At 27.6% G+C, this 17,730-nt stretch overlaps 3 protein-coding genes across 3 annotated transcripts; all 3 read right to left on the bottom strand.

The window, feature by feature from the left end:
* Nucleotides 1–605: 605 nt before the first annotated feature.
* On the bottom strand, nucleotides 606–3,110 carry PmUG01_13039000 (YTH domain-containing protein, putative; the record flags this gene model as incomplete). The annotated part of the gene is made up of 1 exon (XM_029007380.1): nucleotides 606–3,110. The coding sequence occupies one exon, from the start codon at nucleotides 3,108–3,110 to the stop codon at nucleotides 606–608; it is 2,505 nt and encodes an 834-aa protein (XP_028863775.1).
* Nucleotides 3,111–5,345: 2,235 nt separating this feature from the next.
* On the bottom strand, nucleotides 5,346–7,222 carry PmUG01_13038900 (splicing factor 3B subunit 4, putative; the record flags this gene model as incomplete). Its single annotated transcript, XM_029007379.1, has 3 exons — nucleotides 5,346–6,598; nucleotides 6,861–6,971; nucleotides 7,150–7,222. The coding sequence occupies 3 exons, from the start codon at nucleotides 7,220–7,222 to the stop codon at nucleotides 5,346–5,348; spliced, it is 1,437 nt and encodes a 478-aa protein (XP_028863774.1).
* Nucleotides 7,223–9,253: 2,031 nt separating this feature from the next.
* PmUG01_13038800 (conserved Plasmodium protein, unknown function) lies at nucleotides 9,254–14,638 on the bottom strand (the record flags this gene model as incomplete). Its single annotated transcript, XM_029007378.1, has 1 exon — nucleotides 9,254–14,638. The coding sequence occupies one exon, from the start codon at nucleotides 14,636–14,638 to the stop codon at nucleotides 9,254–9,256; it is 5,385 nt and encodes a 1,794-aa protein (XP_028863773.1).
* Nucleotides 14,639–17,730: the final 3,092 nt, after the last annotated feature.

Genomic DNA, 17,730 nt, shown 5'->3' with positions numbered 1-17,730 from the left:
TTAATTCCGTAATGCCTACTGCTTAGGCTTTTTTTTTTTTTTTTTTTATTTTATAATTCTCTACATTTAAATTTGCAGCAAGAGAAATGTCGCGCACGATATTATACATACTTGTGTACGTACATATATACGTACATATATATATATATATATATATATATATATATATATATATATATATATATATATATATATATATATATATTTAGGTACGCACTGCAAACATGTATGCGCACTTATGCACACAATACATGCAATGTTATGCACAAATATATATGTACCTTTTTGCACCGATAAAATTTTTTTTTTTTTCCTAGGCCAATTTTACGTGGCTCCAAATTAAGGAGTTGTGTAATTATTCCTGCCTTTTTGAACATAAAATATTGAATTTTTAACATTCAATATTTAACTAAATTTTCGAATTTTGATTTCCAACTCATATGGTAACTTCCTACTTATATGGTAACAGTGAACTCGTATGCTGACTTCCTACTTATATGGTAACAGTGAACTCGTATGTTGACTTCCTACTTTTAACGGCCAACATTTAACACTCTTTTTAGCTATGTAATACGACCTATGGGGTAAAAATTGTCCACGTGCACTTATGTAATGCTCTGTTCTGTTCCATCGACGAACGTAATCTGTTGGCAATCGGACTTTTGATTTAAATTAAAAATGAGCATATCCCACATGGTATTTGTATTAAGTAAATTTTGTTTATGTAAATTAAGAAAAAAGGAAGAGTGGTTAATCCTTCTTTTATATTCATATATCGTTCCAGCTAAGAAATCCTCATTGGGTAAAATATGAATTTTATTACAAATAATTGCAGCTAAATTTAAAGGCAACTCAGTACCATCTCTACTTTTTTTTAAAGGTAAATTATTATTATAAGGATTAACCATATTTTTAAAAACTTCAAAATCGATTTTGGCTATTTTTATCCATTGAATACGGAAATTACCACCTAATCTTTTAGTAATTGGACCCCATAAATTTTCAAATAAATTTCTTATCGGCATTGTTATCATTTTTGCATATCCTTGAAATCCTCCACTTTCATTAACAGAAAATATAAAAATTATAGTATAATTTTCTTTAAATAAATTGATAAATTTTCTTGTATTGTTTTTACCAGTTGCCCAAACTCCATATAATATAGATAAATATAAATGTGATATTTGATTACATTTGATAACAAAAACTTTTATTTTATCATTTTCAATCAACTTGCTATTATTTATGTCGTATACATTAGGTATATTTAATACCATGTCGTTATTTGTTCCTATCATTTTATTTTCGTTATTATATGAACAGTTCTTATTCATATTACTGTGCTGATATGCCTTTTCATTATTCCAGTTATTCAATATAGTATTATATTTATTTAAATATTTCTCCTCCATACAGTTGTTATGGTTTATCCTAATATCTATGTGGCCGCTGCTACCATGCCCTTCTTCCCACGCCTGATTATACATAACACTGTTACTGTTACTATTATTATTATTACTATTATTATTACTATTACTATTACTATTACTATTACTATTATTATTATTATTATTATTATTATTATTATTATTATTATTATTATTATTATTATTATTATTATTATTATTATTATTATTATTATTATTATTATTATTATTATTATTATTATTATTATTATTATTATTATTATTATTATTATTATTATTATTATTATTATTATTATTATTATTATTATTATTATTATTATTATTATTATTATTATTATTATTATTATTATTATTATTATTATTATTATTATTATTATTATTATTATTATTATTATTATTATTATTATTATTATTATTATTATTATTATTATTATTATTATTATTATTATTATTATTATTATTATTATTATTATTATTATTATTATTATTATTATTATTATTATTATTATTATTATTATTATTATTATTATTATTATTGTTATTATTATTACTATTACTATTACTATTACTATTACTATTACTATTATTATTATCATTATTACTGTTACCCAAGTTATTGTCACTCCTGTCAATGTTAACTTTAATGATACTATCATTTGGTACCCCAGGAACTGCGTTACTACTGTTATTGTTGCTCTTATTGTTTATTTCCACCCCATTCATGTGCACACCAACCATTCCGCTTACATCCATCAACACTGCAGATTGCCTATTAAGCATGGTGTACGCTTCGACATTACTCGAACTTGGAGTATCCAGTCTACTACTGCTGGTACCATTACTATTTGGAATAATATGATGACTTTCATTAATATTATTATTATTCATCATGGTATTTGTATTTTTAAAATGATCTGTTAAGTTATAATCTTTTTCATTTTTGGACGAAATATTCGTTTTATCATAATACTTCTCACCACTTAGTACTATTAAAGCATCCCTTAATTTATTCATATCATTTATAAACTTTTTCGAGTTACTATATAGATTGGTATATAAGCTTTTATTTATTAGTATTTCATCTAAATAAAACTTGGGCAGGATACTTATAATGTTAATATATTTTCTTGTCCTATTTATATGAATTTTTCTACAGTTATATCCTAAATTACAAAAACCTAAGAGATAATTTACACATATATTTTTTTCATGTAGAAATTTGATAATATCATCTAAATATTCATCCTTATTATCGTTGTAATAATTACTATTTGTATTTTCTAAAGTATGACGAAACATACATGAACCTCTTACCCTATCAGCACAATAATTATACTTTAAATAATTTTTACATGTAGGTATTCTTGAATATATAAGTTGATGTAAATAATTACAAAATAAATTTTTCATACACATATTTTTAATATAATGAATACATATAATTGAATGTTTTCCTTTTTTCTGTTGTATATCAACTCTATCTATACCTTTAATTGACAATAAATTACTTTGTTCTTCTAACTTTATTTTTACCTCTCTTTCTAAATCTACAACATAAGCTTCATCATTTGTACTTTTTTCTTCTTCCACTTTTTTATACTTCTCTTCATGCATACTTAAGTACAACTCGTACATGTTCCTGCCTTTTTTTTTTTTATTAATACTCTTTTTGTGGACTACCATCATTGTCCCCCCGTTTTTCTTAACATATGAAAGTCCTTCAGAGGCTTCTGTTGCGCTAATACGATATGGTTACTAAACGCTGGTATTACGCTCCGTTTAATGACTTTACTCCTTTTATTATGTTCATCAGGAGTTACTAGTTTGTCATAACTTGTTATATGCCCCTCTCTTCATATCAGTTAGTTTATAATATATTTTAATCTACTATTCTATTTTTTATCTTGTTTTCCCTCCACCTTTTAGAGTATTATAAAACTCCTGCGCTTCGCTATTCCCAATTTGGTAAGGGGTGCGGCAAATGTTTACTTTACCTTAAAAATTCTCTTATTGCTCCACGCAAAAAAATGTATATATGTATATGCATATATATATATATATATATATATATATATATATATATATATATATATAGTTATATTTACATTTGAGATTGTTTTGTATCCCAATTTCTAAAGTGCATTGTCGCAATAACTTAGCCTGTGATTACACTTAACACTTGCTATTTTTTAAACCTTTACGTACATGCGTGTAGTATGTATATATGTACGTATAAGAATTCCTTTTCGTAGTACCTATTTTTATGTACTAATTTGGCAAGAAATATATATGCGCTAATTTTAAGGAGAAATAATTTTTTCCCTCTACTCTAATTATAGCATTAAACGAATTTTAAAAAATTTTTTTTTTTTTTTTTTTTTTTTTTTTTTTTACGCTCATTTCGTGCGCATGTTGTTTTGATTATGCATTTATTTGGTGATACATTTATTTGACAAAACGTATATTTCGTTTTAGATTTATTTGGCTATTTACATATTTAATTATGCGTTTACTTTTTAATCTTATGAACATGTATTATTTTTTCCGTTAAATTGTTCAATTTTAATTTTAATTTTTTGTATTTTTTTCCCCCTTTCATTTTGTTATGAGCTCTGTTTGTTTTTGAAGGAAACGTACAAAAATGTTTATTACATAAATACATACCTACGCGCATAAAGTATGTATATATGAATATATGCATGCATGGGTACAGGTGCGCATGAGTACGTACGATAAAGTAACATTTAAGCCTTCCCAATTTTCTGTCCCGCCTTAATGGAACGACTTTTAAATTCTCCCCTTTTTTTTTTTTTTTTTGGTGTACTGTAAGAGAGAAGGTTTTACGCCTATGTTAATGTTTGACAAATAAAACATAAGTGTATTTTAAAAGTAGACTAAAACATTGACACATTCCGTATTAGACAATTATTTTTCCTTGTTTGTTTATTTCATATGGGCTTCTTTTTTTCAATCATGTATTATGGCGTAGTACTATATGTTTATAATTTAAGCAGGGATCGCCGTAGTTCATGTTATAAAACGGTTGGGAGTTGATTAACATTCAAATTATGTGCATAAATAGGAAGGTATATATATATATATATATATATATATATGTATATGTGTTTATGTGTATATGTATGTATATATATATATATATATATGTATATGTGTTAATGTATATATGTATATATACGAAATGTAATGTATAACAGTTCGCCCTTTTTTACCCTTTTCAAGTGGATGATAGATATAGATTTATACATGTATCCACACAAACACATAAACATGAACTCACGTGCGTGGGCAAACACATGAACGTATTGCCCCTTTTCGTGAAACATAATTTTTTAGTAACTGTAAAGGAGCAAAAACATGCCGATATGAGGAAATTACGGGGTTAAATTATTTTACAAGTTTATACTTTTTTTTTTTTTTTTAATTTTTTTGCATTTTTAAAAGTTCCTTTTATTGATATATCCTTTTTTATAACAATATAAAAATTAATTTTAATAAAAAAAATAAATAAATAAAATAATAAAACATACTTGAATCAATGAATAAAAGCCATTTAAGCTATGATAAATGGTCTGCTTATGGGAGGGATGATGTGCAAAAAAACATTTTTTTTTTTAAATGTGTATAAAAGGAACATAACAATAAGCACACACAATTACACATATATATATATATATATATATGTACGTACAGATGTGCGTACTTTTCAAATAAGCACATACTAGCATGTCTTCATAACTGAAGTTTATTTTTGCAAATTTTGGGAAAAACGAACCGTCGTGTAGGCATAACTTTTATGTACTTACAAAAAATAGCTCATTGTGCACTTTTTACTCCAAATTGTTTTATGCTAATTTTTTACTCCGGATATTTAACTCCTAATTTTTTACTGCTAATTTTTTAATCATGATTTTCGGTGTTTATACATTCCTTACTTTCTTTCACTTGATTAGTTTCAACATTCGATGTTGCATTTGAAGTTCCTTCGTCCGGCGAAATGGGGGGCAAGTTTGGTGGCATAGTGGGTGGTATAGTAGGAGGCACGTTTAGAGGAATATTTGGTGGAATATTTGGTGGAAAATTTGGTGGAAAATTTGGTGGAAAATTTGGTGGAAAATTTGGAGGAAAATTTGGAGGAAAATTTGGAGGAAAATTTGGAGGAAAATTTGAAGGTATGTTAGGGGGCATAATTGGAGGCATAATTGGCGGCATGTTTGGAGGTATGTTTGGCGGCATGATTGGTGACATATTTGGCGGCATGATTGGTGACATATTTGGAGGCATGTTTGGTGACATATTTGGAGGCATGTTTGGTGACATATTTGGAGGCATGTTTGGTGACATATTTGGTGGCATGTTTGGTGACATATTCTGTTGCATACTACCCACCATTTTACTGATAACCTTTGAGGGCATTATATACGAATTATTCGATCTTGTATTTGGTGGTATGTTAATATGAGTTGGTGGCATAAAATTGGATGAAAGAGGTGGTGGTGGATTGGTTGGAAAGAAAGAATTAATAAGGGGAGGGGGGATAGGATCATGGGGAAATTTAGTTATATTTGTAGATGAAATCATCATATTATTTAAAAATAAATTATTATCATTATTTATCGAAGTATAATTATTATTACTATTATTTGTTGTATTATCAATAGTTGATGAACTATTATAAGATATACCATTAGCTGTATTTTCATTATTAGGGTACAATGTTAATGCTTTATTTGCTGCTATAAATCTTTCTGCTGCCGTTCCATGCCTTTCACCTTTTGTATCTTTTTTAAAAGCATAGGATATATGTACTTTTTTATTACATATAAACTGATTGTTCATATTTTCTATTGCCATATCACTCGATTCAAAATTATCATATGATATAAACCCATGTCCTTTTGATGTATCATCTTCATTTCGCATTATTCTTACTGTTGCTACTTGACCAAAGGATGAAAATATATCAAATAACATCTTTTCGTCTACTTCTGCATCTAAATTTCCTATAAATAAATTGGCTCCAACATCATATGACCTTTTATCTTGAGATGCCTTGTTACATCTTAACGCTTTTCCAAATAGCTTTGTCATGTTTAGCACTTTCCCTGCGTATTCACACTCGTACTCATATTCGTATTCGACGAATCCGTACCCTGATGGGAAAAAATACGGAGCCACCAATGGTGGTACAAATTGATGGCATAAAATGGATAAAAAAGGGGTATAAAATGAGTAAAAAAGGAGTAAAAAAAAAGTAAACAAGGAGTAAAAAAAGGGGTATAAAATGAGTATAAAATGAGTAAAAAATGAGTAAAAAATGAGTAAAAAATGAGTAAAAAAGGGGTATAAAATGAGTAAAAAATGAGTAAAAAATGAGTAAAATGTTGTGGACGAAATGGTTTTATAGTTAACTACCCGAATGATGCCCATTGATTTTGTCCCTTGGTATGTGGACATTCTTCACATTACCACACTGCATGAACAGTTCACACAAGATCTCTTCGTCCACTTGGGTATCTAAATTTGCTGCAGGGAGAAATTTTATGTACTTATATATATATGTATAGACGCGCATTTGCATTTATTATACATATGAGGTGCTATTTTCACATATGCTAATAAAGAGACATTTTTTATAAAAAGCAACAACAAAAAATAGACGATATGTGTATCACTGATTTGTGAACGTGTTCTATATAATAACCTATATAAAGTGTAGCTTCATTGTTTCTTTCATATATATGACTTATTTCCTGGTTTTTATGAGGAATAAACATCATATGTATCTACTATTGTTTAATTATTCCCATAAATGAATAATATATATATATATATATATTATTCACTTATTGATCTGTTCAAAGTTTTTTTTTTTTTTTTCTTTTTCTTTTTCTCTCTCTCTATTTTTTAAAATATAAAAAATTAAGTTCAAACCAAAAAAAAAAAAAAAAAAAAAAAATACATATATACATACATACAAGAAGAAAATACGTAAAAAAATAAAACAAGCACAATTTTACAGAAAAAACCACAGTAAAAATATCAATCTGAATGCTTACATTTTTATATTTAGAAAAAAAAAAATAAATTAACTACTTTATTATTAACATTAGTATAGAATTATTTTAAGTTGACCATTCCCCTACGTGCGCTTCACATCATTTTTAAAAAATGGTATTACTACTATATACATATATACATATATATATATGTGGTAATTCAAGTACAGAGTAATGCAAGGTATATGCATTTATTTTTTCATTAAGAGTAAATAAAATAATCATTACTTTTTTTTTTTCTATTTTATTATTATTTTATTATTATTTTATTATTATTTTATTATTATATTTTTTGTTTTTTCTTTGTTGTTGCGAGTTCATCTTCTTTCTGTGTATACAATTTTATATATAATTGCTAAGATGAAAAAGGAAAAAATAAAAATATTATTATGTAGTTAGTACTTCAAATATGAAAACGTGAAAGGAAGTTTAGGCAGCAGGATACGAGAATTATATAGAGTAAATGAGTGGGGCAAAATGAAACATAAATTGAAAAAATAAAATACCATGCCATAATTTTTTACATTTAAAAAAAATAGAATGACATAATTTGTAAGTAGAAAATGAGGAAACGCACCATTCTACATTGTGTGAAGTTAAACGCTTAACGGAAATATAAATAATTTTTAAAGTTCTATCCTAACTTTTGCATGAACTTATCATGCTAAAGAAAGCACATTGATATATGTTTTCCCTTTTTTTTGCAAGCCAGAACTCCTTTTCATTTTAGCTAATTTGGAGTCCGTTACAGGAGAGATTCCCCTATATTTGCATATACATATGTATGTATGTATGTATGTGTGTGAGTGAGTGAGTGACTGAGTGAGAGGATGAGTGTATATGCATGTGCGTAAGTACATACGTGTACACCTTTTTACGAATGCAGAGAAAAGGTAAAATACGAGTTTAATGTGAGTGGTGTGCATTTGCCATCATTTTTGCATGATCAAACGTTCTGCCTGTGTAATATGAATGCTTAATTGTATTTATTGTAAGAGTGAACAAAATAAGTTTTCATTTATACAGTATTTTTGTAAAATTGTCTTACCCTACTTTTAAAATCGTATACTTTTTTGAACAAATGGAAAATAGGAAACGTTATAAAATCAGAAGTATATAATGTGGTATATGCATTATGCTCTTACAAAATATAGAATTATTTTTATGATAATTTTTTTTAGTAGAATTTAATAGGAAAACTTCTGCTATATCTAAGTTTCATTGTTTTCATTTTTAAACATTCCAATTTCGTAGGGTTGCTTGTAAAGAAGAGTAGCACAAAAAAAAAAAAAAAAAAAAAAAAAATTGTATACCAGATATGTGCACATACATATGTATGAAAAGGTATACGTAAAGGGAGACCATGCTTCCGTTAATAATGTACATCTTGCTTCTTTTCATCTTGCCAACTGCGTTGCAATGCGGTTTCATGTATGGGAGCAAAGGAATCTCTTCATAAGTTACCGTGGATTGTCATGAAAAAGAACTATATATGAGGGGTAAAAAAACATATGAATGAAAATTTAGAGACTTCCCCGATAGACATAAGAAATGTACCACGATGTTACATGTACACACATACGTACATACAGGTACATACTCATGTGCACATATTACGTCCCCATTTAGGCACACCACCTCCACGCGGTTTCGGTCTTAGCCCGTGCATTTGCATTCACACGTTTACACCTTAGCCTCTTTTCTACCCCCATCACTATCAACATCAATATCATCCCCCTCTCTGTTTATCTAACCATCGCTGGGGCTTCGCACAACCTTGGATTGCGTGTCGACGATGCACACATCCTTGAGCTGCTCTAACTGTAGGACCTCTATCAATTTGATACAGTGGAAAACACTCTCGCATAGCTGTTTGTTGAATCTATTTTTTAATTTTTTTTTCAGCGTAGAAATGTTAAATCCCCCTTTATAATATTTCAATAATTTACTCAAATAAAATCGTAGTTCATCTATAGTTGTAATATAATTTTCCAAATTTTTGCTACTTGTATTTACAATACCTAATTTGGCATTTGTATATTTATGACATTGAGAAATAGGCTTTAAGTAATTATTTTCATATGCTATAATTTTTTTATTAGTACTTATATGAACAATTTGGCATAACTCACCTAAATATAGCCCTTTAAAAAATGGTAAATTTCTTCGTTGTAATTCTTTTGCCATCCCATATCTGCCCCCGGAAAATGTATATAAATTAGGATCCTCAGAATTAGCTATTTGGATTAAATATTTTTCAAATTCAGACCACATAGATGTATCATAAACATCTACCAAATTATTTATAGAAAAGAAGTAGTCATCTTTTTCTTTCTTATTAGAAAAATATATTACATAATCGTTAGCTGACTTATTCATTTTTATTATATATTTTTCTGTATTTAAACTATATGCATTTTTTATATTGCTTTTTAATATATCTGTTAAATGATATTCATCTGCTCTTCCTTTTATATTAATTAGTAATGGTAATATTCTGTCATCATATAACGATTGTAGTAATTTTTCTAAATTGTTTTCTTCTTCAGTAACCAATTTTTTTAACACCTCAAATGGTAATTCATCTATCTCTTCCCATTTTTTTTTTTTTTTTTTATTTTCTTTTAAATAAGACATAGTATATTTTCCCGTTAATTTTGGCTTTATATTAATATCAACACTACCTTTCTTAAACCCTACGTACCTGTCCTTGCGGCACGCCTTGGTGGACAACCTTCCCCCCCAGTGGGTGTTCCTTCGCCAGAGAGGGTTACCTTTGCTAGTACTTCTAGCGCTATTACCATCACTACTACTACTGCAGGTATTACCTTCATTACCGCCACTGCTTTCATTGCAACTGTTATTTGCATCGCTATCTCTACCGTAATGGTGGCTCCTTGTAAAACAAAGAGAAGATTCCTTTTCTTTTGATTTAGAAACATACTTGTTATGCCCTTGCTTTCCCATACTCCATTCTTTGCACATTCCATTAGTTTCCTCTGTCTTACTAAAATTTCGTAGCCCCTTCCAAGTCGACTCCTTTTTTTTAAAATAGCCATTTTCAAAATTACCACTATCCCATTTGGATTTGTTATTTTTAACACATTTGCTTTTAAGATAAGAATTAGTCTCACCAGGGAATGAACTTATCAATTTTTCACTTTTATGCTTTTTCTTTATGTAATCATCTGTGAGCGTATTATCTTTATAATATGTTTCCTTCTTAGTGTATTCGAACATGCTTCTATCCTTTGTATGATTCTGTATCATTATATGACTCGAATTACTATTTACATTATTACTATTTGGGAAAGTACTATTAATGGTATTCCCTGCACAGTTTTCATTTCCATCCAACGTACTATTTTTACTTATGAAATGTACAAGATTATTTACTTTTTCATATTGTGATTCATTTACTGTGAAATCTCTTTGTTCGTTCGATTGATAGATGCTATTCTTTTTTCCAAAAATGTCATTATCTTTATTTTCCCTTCCGATAGCAGCATAACGCACCACTCCTCTTTCATTATTGTAACTGAACTCTCTTTTTTTATTATTAAGATGTACAGTTTCTATCTTTGTAGCGAATTCTGAGGGGGAGTTGCACACTACCCCTTTTTCTCTGCCGGACCCCTCGTGTGTGCTATAGGTTGGTCCGTTACAATGCTTACTGTCGTGCTTACTGTCGTGCATACTGTCGTGCATACTATCGAGCCTAATATCAAGCTTACTAACAGCACCACTAATCTTATGGTCGCTTTTTGATTCAAACATCGAGGAACTGGCCGAGAACCCCTCCTCGAAATTGCAGCTTTTTCTAAATTCGTCACATCGACTTAAATAATACTTGGAGTCCTTACTACTAGTGAGGTCCTTACCAGAACAAATAACATCACTTCCATTTATAGCAGAACTTGCGTTTAGCAATGATATTAAATCGCTAACATTCAAGTTAATATTCATGTTTTTATTAAGCTGGTTATAACTATTTTGTTCAGGTAATAATATATTATTGAAATTTAAAACTGTCGAACTACTACCCTCACCTGTGTTTTGGATCTGGGAATTAGTAGTATCATACAATTCATCCTCTACTTTATTGTAAAGTGTATTAGAGGTATGTTTACATTCCATGTTCCTCCATTTATGAAGTATTGTATCTGAATTGTTATTCACTATTTGATTGTTCATCTGATCATCTGTTCTCTTAATATTTTCTTCGGTAGCTATTATTTTGTCTTTTTCTGTGTAATTATTATTTTTGGTTCTAATATCTTCACATATATGTCCTTCCGTTTTGTAGTTATTATCATATATAGTAGTACTATCCATGTTGCATTTGCTTTTATTATAATCATTTATGGTATTTATAATATATTCACTTAACAAAATGTCATCACTTTCATGTTCCAGTAAAAACTTTATCTTATTTTTTAGCGTCTCCTTTAGTACATGGTTATTTCTACTATCATTAATAAGATTACTCATTCCACTGAATGATCCTTTTTGTATGCATTTATTCTTTTTAATATCATTTGAATTAGCATAAGAGTCAAGATAATTGTTAAAACAATTTCCTTCTATGGTTGAGTTATTTTCCCATAACGTAGAAACTGTTCTTTCCTTTTCGTTTAATTTTTGAATTTTTTCGTTAAAATTGTTCTCTTTGTAACTACAACCACGTATTTTCTCCATATTGTGTGTGTCCTTAACACTTGAGCTATGCATACCGTTATGATCATTTTGAAAAAATGCACGGTTTCCACTATAATTACTACCATTACTATCACACCAGTTATTATCACACCCATTATTATCACACCAGTTATTATCACACCCATTATTATCACACCCATTATTATCACACCCATTATTATCACACCCATTATTATCACACCCATTATTATCATACCCATTATTATCATACCCATTATTATCACACCCATTATTATCACACCCATTATTATCATCGTTATTATTAATTTTCCCCTTGATGGCACCGCTCCCTGAAGACCCTCCAACGTCCCCTTGGTACTGCCCTAAATTCCCACCGCGAACTTTTTCACCATTAAAATTCTTTGTAGCTTCATTATTCAGTTCATAAACTCCGATGCTGTTCACCTGCTTACTCAAGTAAGACAACAATAAGCTTCGGCACATGTCAGAATTTCTGAAACTTCCTTCATTAACATTATTTTGTGGATCATTTTCATCTACCTCATTTACCCATTTTTTATTCTCTTCTAAATATGGTTTTTTCGAAAAAAGGGCATTGTTATGTAACATATAATCTCTCATTTTTTCCAAATAGTTATCTTTACTTTTTTTACTTAAATTTTGGTTTACTTCTATATTGTCATACCTCATCGAATTTTTCACTAAATTATTATTCATACTTAAACCTTCAATATCACTACATATGACTTGCTTATTATTGAAATTACTCCACTCTTTCTGTGTGTCATCTTTTTTAAACAAATTGGTAATTTCTGTTTTTCCCTGACTCACGTTGTTTTTCCTATTCAACATAACATTATCATATTTGTTTAACCCATCATTTTCTACTTCCTTCTGAACTTCATTATTTATACCTGAACAAAAAGTGTTCTTATCTTCATTTATATTGTTATAATGAGAAATATTATGCTTAAAATTATAATCTTCATAATTATAAGGGCCCACCCTTTTATTATCAAGGCACATTTCAGGGGGTTGATTTAATTTCATTTCTTCGTTTTTGATATTTTCCTTAATATGTTCCGAAAAAAATGGATTATCATCTGTACCAATTTCTAAATTCTGTAATTTAATAGGAACATTATATTTTCTATTATCCAAAATGTTTGTATAAGCCTCAGTTAAATGATCTTTTAAAAAACTGCTTTGCTTAAGATAAGGAAAATTCGGATAGACACTTCTACTTTTTTGATAAGTGCTGTAAATTTTATCATTTCCACCTCCTTCGTAATATTCGTTATTATTCGTCTTTGCAAATTCGTTAAATCCTTTCCCAGAATAATTATGTATTACATTCCACTGATCCTGTAATATATTTTCATTTGACCTTTCTTTTAGTTGCTTATCACTTATGCTAACGTTATCACTGAAGTAGCTATAAAGTACATCCTCACTTTGGTAATTATGCATACGAAATAGATTTTTACTTAACTCATCATGCGATGTCTTGTGAATTTGTTCCTTCTCAATCCTTTTACCTTTATTTGTGTTCTTCGCTGAATCCATTCCTCGGTTTATATTATTCTCATACTGGTGCATTAGTTGATGATGTTGCTGTTGCTGCAGCTGTAGCTGCTCTTGATTATCTTTCTGATGCAGACTGTCCGCATATTTTTTCCCGCTTGAAGAATGCGGAGCATTTTCCTGAGTGTACTTATTTCTCCGTTCAGTTGAGGTCTTTTCCTTTACAACATCGTCGTTAAACTTTTCTCTTGATGTACCCTCTTTTCCATTTATGTCCTTTTCTGCATTATATTTTTTGGGAAAGTTAAAAAGGTCTTCATTCCTTTTAAGCCATACATCTAGGTGGTCATTTTCGTTAAATGAATAAAAATAATTAAATACTTCCCTGTTTGCAAATATATTATCACAATTTTTATCATCAATTATATCTGTACGGGCTTTCTTTAATTTTAAATTATCTACATTGATACGATTTACTTCCCTATTTAGCGAAGTGTGATACTCTACATTTGATGTCCTACTTAGAGAAGAAATGTCATATTGGACATTTCCACTTTCCACTGTTTCAAATTCATATGTATTACCTAATTCCCATTCATCATCTACATTATGATTTTTTGTGCTAAAACGTGAAATTTCTTCCGTAAATTTATTAATTCCATTAGTACCTTTTTTTATGTTGTCTTCTTTTGATGAAGAGGAATCATCATTTTTTGCTATATCAAAAATTGCTGTTAAATATCTGTTAATATAATTAAAATTGTTTGTTGCGTCATCTTTTATATCAATATTTTCTATGTCCATATTTCCTTCCTTCTCTCTATATTTTGTCTCTAAAGTTCTTTCTACAGGGTCTATGTCCTTATTTGTTTCATTTTCGAATTGTGTTGAAGATGGGTTATCGTTAAATCTTTTAATTATTCTCTTCATTTTTTTATTTAATAATTTTTTTTTTTTCTTCCTTGTGATATTATATTGTATATCTTCCCCTTACACCTTTAGCAGTATAGTAAATGTTCCAACGTATTCCCTCCTATTGTTTTTATTTTTTCAGTTTGTTATTATCCCCCTGAAAATACCTGTATCATAGGTTTGTGTAATATACTATTATCTAATAGTAGAATAATGTATTTAAAAAGAAAAAACATAAGACAAAGTACTACCTAATATATTGTTTATATTATACAAAACATTACACATCTATAATACATGTGTCATAACAAGAACTTTCTCAAATACGTTCTTTGTAATTTGTATAAAGTGTCTTACATCATAAGGAGTTAAAAATGTATGTATATGTGTATATATGCATGTACGTTGATTATAAATAATTTGAATATAAATAATAACTAATAATGTAACAAGACAAAAAAAAAAAAAAAAAGGAAAAAATGGCATTAAACGCTGCCATGTTAATCATTAATATATATATATGTATATATTTATGCACATATATAATGTCTTCCAAAGGAGACAAAAGTACAAGTCAATTTGTTCAAAATTCTCGAGAGATCAACAAACGTGCGTACAACAATATATAAGAAAACGTTCATATACGTTAACGGTTATATGCAAATTTTGTTCTATGAAAAAACTTACTAGATTTATATTTATTATTTTATTTTATTATTTTATTTTACTATTGTATTTTTTTTTTTTTTTTATGGTGTTAATGCTTTTTAGTGTAATATAATGCAAACGATAAGCATACACATTTTTTGGAAAATAAGGGGATCATTTAATGACAATATAATAATCTGTAATTAAAGATACTGCTATGATATCACTTATTGTAAATAAACTATTCTGTAGATCCGTAATGAAATTAGTAGCTCTTTTTATAAGAATACGTATTGACACTAATAAATAATAAAATGTGTTCACAGAAAGGAAAATAAAGAAAAGAAAAAAGTCAAGATAAAAAGATGAATACTTAAGAGGAAAAAAATATAAGGGAAAAATTATTTACAATGCAAAATATACAATGCAAAATATACAACGTAAAATATACAACGTAAAATATACAACGTAAAATATACAACGTAAAATATATAATGTAAAATAATATTCACGATTAAGGGGGTGTTAAGAATCCAACATGTAATTAAACAAATTACAGCGTTGCTATTTTATAAAAAATGACATAATAGGCTGAAAACACGATTAATTTGTTTTACTCATTTAATTATAACAAATATGGTGTAATTTAAAATGCATTGATTGTTCACAGATGTGTAGATATATGACAGAACAATTAAAAAGGTCGGTATTTTATTTTTTACTTCTTGGTAAGCGCACATTAAAAATTTATGTAAGGCATTGGGTATGCTACGCATATGTACGCGTATGTATATATATGTGTATATGTATGTATATAAATATATATATATATATGTATAATACAAATATTTAAAATGTATTAAAAATTAACTTTTTTTTTTTTTTTCAAGGTTGTTTTATGAGTTTAAATTAAAAAGGTAAATTAAATTAATAGCATAAACATTATGAGTATGGTATACCTCATAGGACTTATCAAAGGGGGAAAAAAAAAAAAAGAATTTTATTAAGCACTAAAATTACTAATGTATTTTATTTCTTCCAAATTCACTAATATGACTATACTTATTTATGGAAGATATCTCTTACAAGGTACAATAGTGAACTCATATGTTCTCATATAAATGGTGAATATACAACGGATTACAAAAAAAAAAAAAAAAAAAAAAAAAGAGGTGTGCGTGTGTGGGTGTATTTTATATTTTAAGAATTGGTATTTTTCGAACAAATACAAACATTAATGTTTTATAACATTCTCAAAAATTAAAAATAGTAATAATTGCTATTATTTTAATTAAAAAAGCATTAACGGAGGATTATAAAATAAAAAAATAATAATAATAAATAAAAAATAAACAATTGAACAAACAAATAAAATGAATGAATGAATGAATGAATGAATGAACAAACAAACAAACGAATGAACGAACGAACGACGAACGAAAGAATAGATAAAATATAAATATTAGCCTTCAACTATTAGCAGACATAAAAAAAAAAAAAAAAATAAGGTAGAATAAAACAGCTTAAATTAAAAAAATAACATCAACTAGGTCATACCCCCAAAAATTCGAACTTTTCATAATAAATGTTTACTATCCAAAAAAAAAAATTTATGAACATTTATGTTAGAAAAAAACATCCAATAAATTTTTTATTAACAGTTCATATATTTTTTTTTTTTTTTTTTCTATACAGCTAAACAGATTATTATGTTTGTATTTTATTTAATTTTGTGCTACTAGCTTTTTTAAGAACCATGGAAATTAAGGGAATTTCATTTTTATGAATAAGTTATTTTATTTCATTTTATTATTTTTTTTTTTTAAATGTCATTTCTGGTTAACAAAAATATTTTATGAACAAAATAGGAAATACCAAAAAAAAAAAAAAAAAAAGATATATACATGTATGTGCATAATAAAATTACAACTGAAATATTGAGAAGATTTATGAATATCTTTAATTGTACTTTAAGATGACTTTGAAAAATAGTTTCTATTTATTAATAAAATATCTGATATACGACAAAGCATCTCAATTTAATATGGTAAATGTAAAAATGAACAAACTTACAACTTGCGTGTTTTAGACATGCAAATTTTATAAATATTTAGCACATTACACGCATTATCAGTATCTGCTCTGTATCTTGTACATTCCACATTTATGTCTCTCGTTTGAACATTTGCGTTCGTACGGAATGGTAAAAAATTGGTATACGTATATATATATATATATATATATATATATGTATGCGTATGTACTCACATGTATGCATGTATGTACGTATGCCATTTGTGTTATCATCTATCTATTTTTTATTTCACTTTCGAGGTCTTTTTTTTTCTTTTATATTCTACCACCATTACGGAAAAAAGGAAGCTTACATCCTTGAGAAAATAAGGGAAGAAATGTAATGATACTTGTAAAATGAGAAAGTTCAAATAAAAAAGAAAAATATA

The sequence above is a fragment of the Plasmodium malariae genome (assembly GCF_900090045.1).
Source record: "Plasmodium malariae genome assembly, chromosome: 13".
In the NCBI taxonomy this organism is placed as follows: domain Eukaryota; phylum Apicomplexa; class Aconoidasida; order Haemosporida; family Plasmodiidae; genus Plasmodium; species Plasmodium malariae.
Note: the sequence above shows the minus strand (reverse complement) of the source record. Positions and strands in the feature narration are given on the sequence as shown.